Raw genomic sequence first — 13,228 nt, forward strand, 5'->3', positions numbered from 1 at the left:
AATAAGCACAAACATTGCAATAACTCTCAAACTGACATGTACCTGCCCATAGTGAATGATATAGATATATATAAAGCACAGAGAAATTCACTTTTGTTGGAGCTCCACCTTCCGCCCCGACCGAGGCTTGAACTCACGACCTCTGGAACCCATTCTCCTAGCAGTGAGCGGCCACCGCGCTCGAGCATGCGTATTCCAGTGAAAAAGACTAACGTAGTTGCGAGCGCCAGCAAATATGCAATTGTGTTGGTGTTTGGTGTGTGAGTCTGAGTATGAATGAGTGTAATTTTGATCGTGTGACTACACTCAGGGATAAACACTTTAGAGTTGACCCCGCAGGCCTCCAATCTAATTTCTCCTACAGATGCTTAATTGAAGGTGTAAAATGCTGTTTGTTATTTAAATGTAACCTGCCACTAAAATACACACTTTCCATCTGTAGTCTCTGCAGTTGTATTTCCTTTTTCGAAATATCACGGCTAACATGTTACAAATCGACAATTTTGACATGACCATATATAGCAAACAGTGACGTCACCGATAGAATAAGGCTAGCTGCAGGTAAAGGCATGCCGTAATCACCGGGTAAGGGACGGAATAAATAAAAAAAAATATAAGGTAGGCCTATAATCTTATTATCTCTGGATAACAACATTTCTTAGAAGGTATTATTTTTCGGAAAAATAAATTATGAGATTGGTGTACATTTTACATGTATCAAGAGAATGTATAAAAGATGCGAGTGAAGAATTCGGTCGGCCTCAGATATCTTCTTAGAACTGAACAAATTTACATATAATGACTTTGTTTGAATATACGTGTATATAGATATAGACACATTTTTATTAGAGTACAGTCATGCAACAATTGTTAAAGTTGATAGAGCTCGGCTGAATTAAGAAAATACATGTATCTCCAAAAGCCTCCTTATCGCTAACACAAAGTTGGGACAAGATTTACAAGTTTGCATGTCTGGATTTTTGAACATGATTACCCTCCATAGTTTTGAACCCTAAAACCCAATAACTTCATAAAACATGAGTGACACAAAATGGTCGTGTATTATGGCATAATCCATATGAAAAACGGTATTGCCTGCGCTGCATAGTAATACATAGCATGTGCAACATAAAAAAATGGTTTTAACAAAAATATTGTTTTAAAGTGTAAAAATTGGAAATAATATGAATATAAGTAATACGGAATCATTCTTTGATTATTATGAGATGATAATTTCGGTCGGAGCGTGGTCAAATCTATAATGAAGCACTTCGGGCTTAATTTGATTTGACCAAGCCCCGACCAAAATTATCACCTCATAATACTCAAAGAATGATTCCTTATTCCCTAGAGAAAGACAGTCGAATATTGTTCTATACCTTTATTTTTTCCTTAGAAAATATAAAGAAGACCCTGATATATGGTTGAAAGCACGCTAAGACGTCTTTGGTTCATGAGTGGGCTCCCACAGGAAGTAAACACACCAGTAAACAATGTTAAATACCAGGAAAGTCACCGGGAACGCTATCCGGGAAATTCTGTCAATATTCCTCGCCTTCTCTCGTTCTTTAGAATACAAACTACCTAGCACTCCCGTCCTTTTGTTTCCACAATGCTGGTTTTGTGTTTGATGTGGTATTTTCTACAGGGAAAAAATGTCACGAGAAAAATCATCTTTTGAATAGTTAAAATGTATTAATGATTCATTTTCAATTAGGCTTCAAAGTGTTTCGGTAATGTTCTACATAAAACACATAGAGTATTTGTATACTATCTGACGAGAAAAAAGGCTGAGCTTGTATATATAGAGGTAATGCAAACACCCGTTATCATGAATATTTTAAATCTGTTTGCTAGTTGCAAATTGAATTTATAGATTTTGTTTTGAAAAATGGTTCATATGTATTGAAATTATCCCATTATCTTAAGTTAAGCACCTTAGTTTTTACGATTTCGAATTCAATTTCAAAACAGAGTAACAATTTAGTCTGTGTACATAACAAGAAGTTGTCATTTAAAAAAAAATCTGCGATCATTGATTTCAGTGGAAAACTTACATGTGATTTTTCTTCTGTCCCTTCAGAAAATATTGAATCAAAGCGAGCATCTCCATTTTTATGAATAAACATGGGAAGATCCTGAATGGATTTCCTTCTGTTGGTAACGCGATAAGTCACATTCACATACGCAAACTCCAGCAATGCCGCGAACACAAAGAGCATGCACATAGCCAGCCAAACGTCCAAAGCCTTTATATAGGAGACTTTCTGTAGGTTGGAGAAGAAGGAAGTACTCTGGGTAGTGGTGGTCAGGACCGTGAGGAGTCCCAGGGATATCCTCGCGGGGACAGCATCCACGGTCAGCCAGAAGTTGACCCAGGAGAGGACCACCACCAGGGCGCTGGGAACGTAGATTTGAGTGATGTAGTAGCCGTGGTTTCTCCGGAGGTGGATGTCCAGGAGTATACAGGAGTAGTTGACTGAAAATATACAGGAGTAGATGACTGAAAATATACAGGAGTAGTTGACTGAAAATATATAGGAGTAGTTGACTGAAAATATACAGGAGTAGATGACTGAAAATATACAGGAGTAGTTGACTGAAAATATACAGGAGTATAGATGACTGAAAATATACATGATTAGTTGACTGGAAATATACAGGAGTGTAGATGACTGAAAATATACAAGGGTGTATATGACTGAAATATACAGGAGAGGTTTACTAAAAATATACAGGAATAATTGACTGAAAATATATAGGAGTAGTTGACTGAAAATATACAGGAGTAGTTGACTGAAAATATACAGGAGTAGATGACTGAAAATATATAGGAGTAGTTGACTGAAAATATACAGGAGTGTAGATGACTGAAAATATACAGGAATAATTGACTAAAAATATACAGGAATAATTGACTGAAAATATACAGGAGTGTAGATAACTGAAAATATACAGGATTACTTAAAACGTGAAAATATACAGGAGAAATTGTAGTTGACTAAAAATATAGAGGAATAGTTGACTAAAATATACAGGTGAAGCTGATTGAAATTATACAGGAGTAGCTGACTGAAAATAAAGAGTAGTTGGATGACAATATAATGTACACAAGTAGTTAGATAAAAATGTACAGAAGTTAACTGAAAATATACAGTTAATAAAATTGACCGGTTATAATAATTTTGAATTAGTTGAAGACGAATGCATGCGCGAAAAAAGATAGTGGTGCTCCAGCTCCACTCCAACCAGTAAAATTGTAGAATTACTGTGGAATTATTAAAATTCGTGGTGGCTCAATTTTCGTATTATACGTGTATATCCTTCCTCCACGAATTTACATCCTCGACGAAAACAAACAATTTTTTTTTTAAAATCCACGAAAATTGGCCCCCACCCCCACGATTAATTATTCCACACTATACAATTCGCATAGTAACGTTTTAAATTTAATTTACTTGTTATCCCCCTTCCCTTTCTTAAAAAAATCTTCCATCAACAGCCCGGATCTGCGTTTCTACTGCTGGGGATACTCATGTACATGTATACATGTATGTTATCATATACAAAAGGGTTGGACGGTGAGGATAGATATTTGTTAAATGATAGATGTTTTTTTATAAAATATTACATATACATTATACTGATTGCACAATGGCCATTTGACACATGATGTTTGAATGTAAAAAATAACGTCTTGCGTAAACTCAGTTTTTTAAAAAGTAAATAGATAAACGGTCAAGCCCCCCCCCCCTTTCTAATTTTCCATAATAAAAATAGGTTATTAAAATTTTGCAAATGGAAATGAATGGAGGTTATGCCTGTACAATTCTCTTGAGAATAAACATGATAATGGACATTAATAAGGAAAGAAAATACAAGTGTCCGTGAATGTTGCAAAACAGAACACTCTAAAGTCTAAATAAATAATTATATTGAACTAAAAAAGTTAAAACAGATACAATTTAAAATTCAACTGAGTTATTACTTTAAAATCTAAGTTAAACACGACTTAAGTTTAAACTAATGATGACTTACTCCCCATAGAATCTTGCAAAAAAAATTCAAAAGTTTAAATGAATAATATTGAACTTAAAAAGTTAAAATACAACTTAAAACTTACCTGAGTTATTACTTTGAAATCTAACTTATGCATGACTTAAATCTAAACTTATGACAACTTACTCCCCATGTAGAGTGTATCGCAGATTGAGGGATGGTTCTTTTCTATTTCAAACTGAGGTAACTGGAGCGTGGGAGAGAACTCCACTGCCGGGCTCTTCCAGCGGACAACTAGGTTCTTCGCACTGTGAGCATCTGCAGAAAAGAATTATCGTATTTTTATACACAGTATCTTTGTTATCTGCACATTTAAAAAAAAAAAAAAACAGTTGCCAATAAATATACATTCTACACTTGAATCTATTTTGGTCTTTATGTATTTTTTGTCTCAAAATTTGTATACAAACATACTAAATTTAATCAACAACAGAATGATATGAATGCTGACAAACTGATATTACCTAAAAAATTTTGTTTTTTTTAGATTGTGATATAGTAAAGTATGAAATTAAAAAAAAAGAATTACAAAAGAGAGGTAAAAGCACATTGATCATTTTACAAATATGCAATAAAACATTGTGTTTGCATAATTTACATATATACAGGTCATGCTTTATGTATGTGAAACGTATTAAAACGACAATTGCACGCACATCTGTTTCCACTTACAGCTTTCCAACCTAAGGCTACATATTTGACGGTCAAGTGGATACTTTTGTAAATTCATCATACACGAAAATACACCAGATATTCTAAAAAAAAAAATTATATGGTTACTTTTAAACATATCTTACGCAACAGTTAGATCAAATTAAGTAAAATTTACACGATTATGAAGAGGTGGAGGGAGCGAAGCGACCGAGCTCCTTCTTAATCGTGAAAATTTTACTTATATTATTTAACTTACTTAGAACTAACCCATTTTTTCATTGGCTGATCAATAGTTCTGCGCCAATAAGATATTATCTCTCTTTCGTTCACGGCTCTCTTAGCTGTCAATCGAAATGTGACGTCACTGTGAACTTGGAGAAATTCTTAAGGAATAAAACCATTACTTACATGTAATAGAATATTTAGCGACTGTTGATTGGATGAAAAGTAGGTTATGTTCTAAATGAAAAAAAAAAATGAAAAAACAGAAAGCTTTATTATAAGCTATAGTTCACGTGAAACTCGTCACGTGACTGCTGTTAATCGATTCTTTTTTCTTTTTTTCAAATTATCAGGGTGTTCAGTTATAATCTTATTTTTACACGTGCACTGTGTACCTCGCACTGTACAAAACCAGCCCATTCGGATACAAGTACATCATCTTATTTGGCACCGTGACGTCATGCATTGTGGCTTGCTTCTCGTTCACAAAGTACACATCCGGGACCCAGATATTCTCCATGATTTTTGTGTCAAGTTCTATGACGTCAATACCGTGCGATTCGTTGTACCTCAAGCGTTCGTCTATCCAACGCTGTCGGAAGTAGAATGACATCGCGTAATCCTATAGAAACAAGTGGATTTATTTTTAATCATGCATGAAATGAAAAAAAAAATATTAAGGATAATAAATATGTACTTTAACCTACAGTGGTTAGTGACATTACGCATTCACACATATAGTATGTACCTCGTTGCCAAGTATTGTAGTTGATTGATGGAGCACTATGAGTAGACATTTTTTTAAAAAAAGTTTTGTTAAAAAGTTTTAGAGATTTTTCTTAAAGATTGCACTGTCGTTTAAAACAAATCCCTGTTGAGCACTTTGAGTAAAGATTGAGATGCTCATTAGCTTTCGTTGAAAGAATTTAATAGATATATGTACTTAGTCTGTTAAATGTTGTTCAGTTAGTAATGACGGTTGTTTACAATATTGCCCGGCTGATTGTTGCTTTGCGCCTCTCAGGGATTTATGGGTTCGATCCTATGTCTTCTCGGCTTCAACACTACTTACAGGGGGAAGCCGTATCTTACACAGAGCCCCCCCCCTCTCTCTCTCTCTCTCTCTCTCTCTCTCTCTCTCTCTCTCTCTCTCTCTCTCTCTCTCTCTCTCTCTCTCTCTCTCTCTCTCTCTCTCTCTCTCTCTTTTTCTCTCTCTCATTAAAACCATGTTTTAATAAATGTCTGAGTTTTTTCCTTTTAACTTATATTAGTCTTTCAATAAAAATTCAAGCCAATCCTGGCCACTCGGGTAATGACTTTTGTCTTGTCACGTTATTGTATTGGGCATCTTTTCTTTTGAACTTGGAAAAGACACAGTTTTTCCTATCCTCTTAACCTTTCTAAATTAATATTTATAGCTATTTTACAAATTACTGAAACCGACAGCAAGGGAAAGATTTTAATCTTTATGCGACGGAAGTCGGCAATATTTTGCGATTTTCTTTGATTTTCCTCCAGCACTCAATTCTTTTCAGATCATAAATCAGAATTATTTAAAAAGCGTTGACAACTACACCTTGATAATGAGTATAGCTTAAAAACCGATTCAACCGTATTCACGCCACTTTAAACGGAAAACTTTATTTATTATATTTTCTTTGTATTTGTATACCTTTGCTTGTCCTACATTCATTGACTTTACTATATATGGATTGCTTCGTTTTCCGGTGACCTGAATCTTTTTTCAGAGAATGCAGCGATAATTAAGGAACTTTCTACGTGGGCAACCATAGCCCCCCCCCCCCCCTACACTCGACGTGAAAGATTGCACGAACAGTTGTCCTAATTTATACACCTATAATTACATCTTCATGTATAATTACAGTCTCTGTTCTTCGAGCTAAAGTTGGCCATTTCAAGATTCCTGTTTAGATATAATAAAGTCAGCAACTATCTGCAAAACATGTTTTACAAATCGAACAGCAAACATTTTGGTATGTTTTGTTCTACGTTCAAACACTTACCATATTTGTGTCTCTTATAGAATCGATACTGAGGATGTACAGTTGAATGATGTCAATGACCGGGCGACCTAAAATTATAACCAAACAAATTAAACAATGTTAAGGGCATCATCTTGATTTATTTTGATAGATTTTCTTCTTTAATTTCGTTTCATAATGTAACAGAAAAAAATGTACGTAAATACATGTAGAATAATTATTACGTTCGATAACTGAGGACTTTATTTACCATTTATTAGAAGAAAAAAAAAGGAAATTATGAACCCTTTTAAGGCCATTAACTGAATAGTACACAATATTAGGTATATTGATATTTTCGTTAACCATAAACATGTATCTGTGAATAATTGCTTGTCTGGTATGCAGGTAGTCTGAAACTTATAGATCGAAAACCAACTGCATAAAAATTCAAGTCGGCAAATCATGACAAAGGTTAGAAGGAGTGAATCTTTTATCCAAAAGGCAATGGTCAAATGGTCATCAATACGCCCCTCCTCGACCCCCCCCCCCCCCAAAAAAAAAAAAATTACATTTAACACACAAACTTAATTCCTGGCATTTATGATAATTACATGTAGCTCTAGTTCATTGTTCGATATATCAAGTGTACAAAATATATTTGTACATGTATAGTGGCAGTCAAAAAATTCGATTTTTAAAAACAAAACATGACCCGATTTGCTTGTCCTTAATTACTTGGACATTCAAATGATTCGATCAGTCTATATGTAAATACAACCTGATCAATACAGTTAATCTAACATGTTCCGTTTATGTATGCAATAGATCGTTGACTGTTGGTTTAGCTGATTGCAGTTATAATTATGTCCGATGTGTGACCAATTAACACTATTAGTGTTATGTAAATACAAACATCGATCATGATTACTACCCGTGTTCTCGAGGCATGTAACTCTTTCATATGTCGACGCGCTCGAAATGATTTTAATTTCATGGTATTTAAACTGTACTATTATGCCTAAACAACAGCTCACACATACATGTATATGAGACGTTGAATTTAAAATGTAAAGTCCAAATTAAAGTTAATAATGAACAGTGACTTTTGCACGGTGATAGATACATGAATTATACACGTGTATAGGATTTGATTAATGTTCTTATAAATGACATTTTATTGCTAGGCTTACATTAGTTTTTTTTTATCCTTTAAAAAAACTTAATGAAACTCATTAAAAAAAATTCAATAAAGCTTAAAGATATAAAAAAAATCATAATATAATTATATCAATATCGTGGCTAGGCATTACACTCTTGATCATAAAAGTGAAATTCTTTTTGATTTATTAATTTTTTTTTAAAAAGTCATCACATGGACTTTAATGATTGTCATTAGCCTCATATTTATTGTGTGTCAGTCTGCCCACCCGTTTGCCTGTTTAACTGCGTTCTTTTTAAAGATTGCAAGCTTATCTTTAATAAAAACAAATCGATAAGAAAGCTAACGCAGAATGCATTTTAGAAATTGCCAGAGAATACTACGATTGCATTTTTACAGTTTCCTTGCACGGACATTGAACATATAATTTATTTACCTCTCTTTCGGTAAAATATATACAATATAATTAGACAAAATTTACGAATAAGCACCAGTCGAGGCAACTATAAGAGAAATAATTATATGTCTTTATGAATATAGGAGTATATATAAGAACATGTATAATAGTGAACAGTAATTCATACAAGTAAAACGTTCTCAACATATTTCAGTTGCCGTAGTTTGCTATGCAACCTAACGAGGGGAAATCAAATAATTCAAAACACATCTTATTTTATTCAAATATTGAAATAATGAGCTATTATCCCCCTCATCACTCGGTCCTTGTAATCAATAATTTAAAAAATGTCAATGGATTTCATAAAAAGCAATGAAAAATATCAATCACAAAAAGTGCGTTTCCTTTTTTATTTTTTCGACCCGTCAGTGTTTTATTCTATAGCGCACAAAGTTTAATTCAACACAGAAACTGTTACAGAATAAGGCTATTGAAGTATCTAACTAGATTTGGAACAAAGAGAATATTCTAAGCTGCAGAAACATCATTGTAACCTTATGCATCAATATCCCAAGTCTTTTTTGAGTTATGAAATCATTAATTAAAAGCAATGATGTGCTGATCGCCTATAGAAACTTGAAAAGGAGGTCACAAAATGATGGAATAAAAACATGTGGCAACAAACGTTTTTCTAAAACTTAGATATAGAAGATATAGAAGAATTTATTTAACGTAGATATAGTCATTACCAAAAAAAAAAAAAAAAAAAAAAAAAAAAATAAAAAAAAAAAAAAAAAAAAAATATATATATATTTATATATATATATATATATATATATATATATATATATATATATATATATATATATATATATATATATATATATATATATAAATGTGTGCGTGTGTGTGTCTGTGGGTGTGTGTCTTTTAGTTTCTCTCCAAAACCATGATAATTTTAATAATGCGTGTTTCAATGGCTATAAGCCCCTAATCATACAAATGTATACCCTGAAATGAAAACATGTTAAAGATGCAAAAGTTTTCAAAATTAATTGCAAGTGCAAGATCTGTATATGCATGTTTACAGTTAGCTAATGTACATATACACATTAAAAAGCAAATTCATATTGATTTAATCTACAGAAATTACTTGTAGAACTATAAAGTTAAGTTAGAAGACTGAACTTTTTTATTAGTCAAAGATTTTGTGGATAGTAAATATAAAGCAAATAATGTTCCGCTTGGAAATGCTATTGATCAAAGCACTATTTTCAAGTATAAATCACACGGAAAGCGATAGATGTGAAGATATATGTATATCTTTCACTCAGTTCCAATATGTGATGCTATTTCTATCACTCAATGCCGGTATGTGATGATTTTTCTTTCACTCACTGCCATTAAGTAATACAATTTCCAACAAGTACTGACCTGAGTATCTGAGGGATGCTGTTGGAAAGTTGAAAAAAGAGTTACATGTAAACATACCCTCAAAAGCTTTTTTCTAAATAACCACAACTTTTTCAACAATGTCATGTACAAGTATATCAATAAGAGCAATGACACAAGTTAAGGGCATTGATTTATGCAAGTTTATTTATTGCTTGACCAACATCGAAGCATTGCTTAATCAGTGATGGTAACTGTAATTAAATCTTGTCTATAAGGAGGAATCTCTTAGAGATTCTTACATATTTTTTATCCGTATTGCTATTCTTTTCAGTCTTTTTTCTGCTGACCCAAGACTCTCCTGCCAATTTTTATCTTTTTATTAAATAACCGTTCAAGAGCCCGACCTATGGCCTTTACCTGTATTAATGCAAACATTCAAAAAGACAAGCGCATATGTACCAGGAGAGCCGTGGATTAGTTCACTATTAAAAAATCCAATGTCAAGTATTCGGAAAAATACCCCAGTATACTGCTTTCTTCTTTATTGGATTAAACAATAATCTTGTTTTGAGTTTATTCTTAGTTAATTCCATTCACTTTATGGACAATCCTCTTTGATTTGTTTAGAACCCTAACTATGTGTCAATTCTGTCTAAGCTGACAAGGGATTAAATACACCTGGATTATGAAGTCATTGGCATTACTCGCAGCTCATGCTGTATGTGTTAAGCTATGATTATACAAATATTTAATTTTTAATGCAACATGATGATAACCAATAATATTTATGTTGGGGTGAGCAATTTACATTTCTTTCTTCTTATTGGCTTCTTTGTTACCAAATGAAATATATGAAATATGAAGAAAAAGAAAGTATCTTATTTCAATATAAATAACCAATTTTAATTTCAAATGAACAATATCTTGAAAGAATAATTAAGAAAAACACACATATCAGTGAAGTATGTACAGTGGGAAGATTATGGTATCTAAAAATAGGATATCCTAATATGATTAAAATTAATGTGTCCCTGTCCATAATGTCTTATATCAAACTATGCGCACGCAATTTGATTAATAAAAAACATCTAGCTCTAGCTTTTTGTGGAAATATTTGTTAGGTCTACCATGTGTCTAAAATATCAGCGACGATTTAAAGTTAAAAAAAACCCCATACTTTAAACAATTTCAGTTAAGTTTCGATTCCTTTTTTGTTGTTTACTTTCTTATATACCAGGACCAATGAAAACAAAACATTTATCAAAACATAATCAGTTCATTTGTTTTTAAAAATGTCATCTGAAAGCACAACACAATGATATGTTAAGAGGAGCAATGAAAACAAAACCATTCTGTAATTCGTGTTATTTGTATAAAATATTTTTAGATACAGTAACAAATTAAACGACGTTAAACCGGAACATGTCAACATTTACAAGCTGAGAAACATGCACTACTCAACACTCAGTCAATTCAATGTTAACAAAACGGTCTTGAAATGTGACTTAACCCCATCACTTTTGTATCGTGCAATCTCAATTTTAATATTATATCGTTTACAGTTGACTGATTTTAGATAAAATGTATTTATAAAGGATAGAAAAAAATAATGCACATAAGCTTGGGTTCTATACAAACACATTAATATATGATGCTTATGTATAAATGCTTCCATACTGTATGCATTAATTGATTTTTTATCTCTCTCTCCGAAAAAAATCATGAACGGGGCAATTGCAGAGCTCTGTCATTTAATCATATTTTAGATAACTTTATGCCACACGATTCAGTCAAATGAATGGAAAAATTCCATCTCTTGACTGAATGCGATTACTGTGAATCTTTGTTATCCCTTTACCAGAAGAAGTCAACGTACGACATTCTTTGTGTTGACAAAATCATTATTAAATACCATATTTACTTAAATTTCAAGGAGTTGAGCCAATATTCAAATTTCAGTTAATTAAAAAAAGTTTCTGAAAACATTTTGTAGAAAATAAATAAAGCCCTTCTTTACTTAGCAGAAACGTTTGCTCTCTGGATTTAACATTGTGGATTTTATATACAAGCAAAGTGCATGAAACTGGTACGATTATAGATATGTAATCATTTTTACGGGGATTGTGTGTGTGTGTGTGTGGGGGACTTACTTTTATCAAAGCTAGGTGATATCCATGCATCGTAACCATCAAATAAAGAGTCCAATATATCTTTCCTGAAAAAAAAATATTATAATAGTTATAATTTTTTGATAATACACTGCTGTAAACCAGCCAATTAAAGAAAATATCGATTTTTTAAATGAATCAAATTCAACATTGACTTGTAATACAGGGAGATTGAATACTTTAAATATTTATTATATAATAATGTTGTAACCATTTGTATCACCATTAAGTTTACAGATATATATTTACATCGATTGCATTTTCAGTATTGACATTCACAAAGTGGTTTTTAAAAAGATTTAAACAAGCTGTCAATCTCACCAATTATCATTAAAAGGAATATAAGTTTACAGATAGATGCATTATGTTTGTATTTTTATTTTAGATTTACCTTGAAATGTTTGCAGCAGAAGTACTGTATTGTCCACATCCAAACAACAGGATTAAAAAGATACCAACAAGAAAACGGACGCTGTGCTCACATGCCGAGAAGTTTGAAGGGTAGCTCATTATTCTACCAGCCCTTCTACTAGATCAAGCTTTTACACCCACTAATAAAAGTGCAGTTAACTGTTTAATAAAAGTTCATTTAAAAATCCGCCATGGATAACTATGGACGGCGATACTCGTCGGCTGACGAAGGTATTTTAAAATTCTCAACCTGGTTAAGGTAAAATTATCCTCTTTGCAAAGATCTTGAGTGTATTGCTTCGAGTCGTGTTTAGAAATGTCGTTCGGGTGTCCTCGGTTTATAGCCTGTATGTAGCCTTTACAATCATGTTCGGGTTACAATTCTCCATCGTGCGAAGGCAAGTTGAGATTTTTGTCTTTGCAGATCACGAACATTTTATTCTGGATGCTCATTTTGCTAAAACTGAATGAAATCAGTGCTGCACTTAGTGGATGGTATGTGTTCTGAAAGCTTATATACGCATATTCCAGTGTTAAAGGTTATCTTTATGCTGTGTTCACGTATTAATGAACAACGAAAGGTTCATTGATTTCTTTTCCGATTCCATTTTATGCCACCGCCACACCTGTTTCCTGTGACGAATTACATACATTTAGTCAATATGAATCTCGATTTGCTACCTTTACAGTATCATTGCTGGTGTTGGGAGACGTGTCTGATTATGGAAATATGCTCCTGTTAGCATTTTAAATGTTTTGAATCATATATCATGTTCCT

General features: G+C 32.7%; 1 protein-coding gene across 2 annotated transcripts; it reads right to left on the minus strand.

Moving 5' to 3' along the window:
• Nucleotides 1-1,366: 1,366 nt before the first annotated feature.
• On the minus strand, nt 1,367-13,001 carry LOC105336202 (glycine receptor subunit alpha-2). Of its 2 annotated transcripts, XM_066081654.1 has the most exons (9): nt 12,431-13,000; nt 12,022-12,086; nt 9,911-9,928; nt 6,960-7,027; nt 5,331-5,557; nt 4,732-4,814; nt 4,186-4,317; nt 2,058-2,479; nt 1,367-1,642 (listed from the first exon to the last, which is right to left on the minus strand). In XM_066081654.1, the coding sequence occupies exons 1-9, from the start codon at nt 12,547-12,549 to the stop codon at nt 1,436-1,438; spliced, it is 1,341 nt and encodes a 446-aa protein (XP_065937726.1). In that variant the 5' UTR covers nt 12,550-13,000; the 3' UTR covers nt 1,367-1,435. The 2 variants fall into 2 exon arrangements, with proteins under 2 accessions (XP_065937726.1, XP_065937727.1); XM_066081655.1 differs by lacking the exon at nt 9,911-9,928 and having other exon boundaries at nt 12,431-13,001.
• Nucleotides 13,002-13,228: the final 227 nt, after the last annotated feature.

The sequence above is a fragment of the Magallana gigas genome, chromosome 4, assembly GCF_963853765.1.
Source record: "Magallana gigas chromosome 4, xbMagGiga1.1, whole genome shotgun sequence".
NCBI lineage: Eukaryota > Metazoa > Mollusca > Bivalvia > Ostreida > Ostreidae > Magallana > Magallana gigas.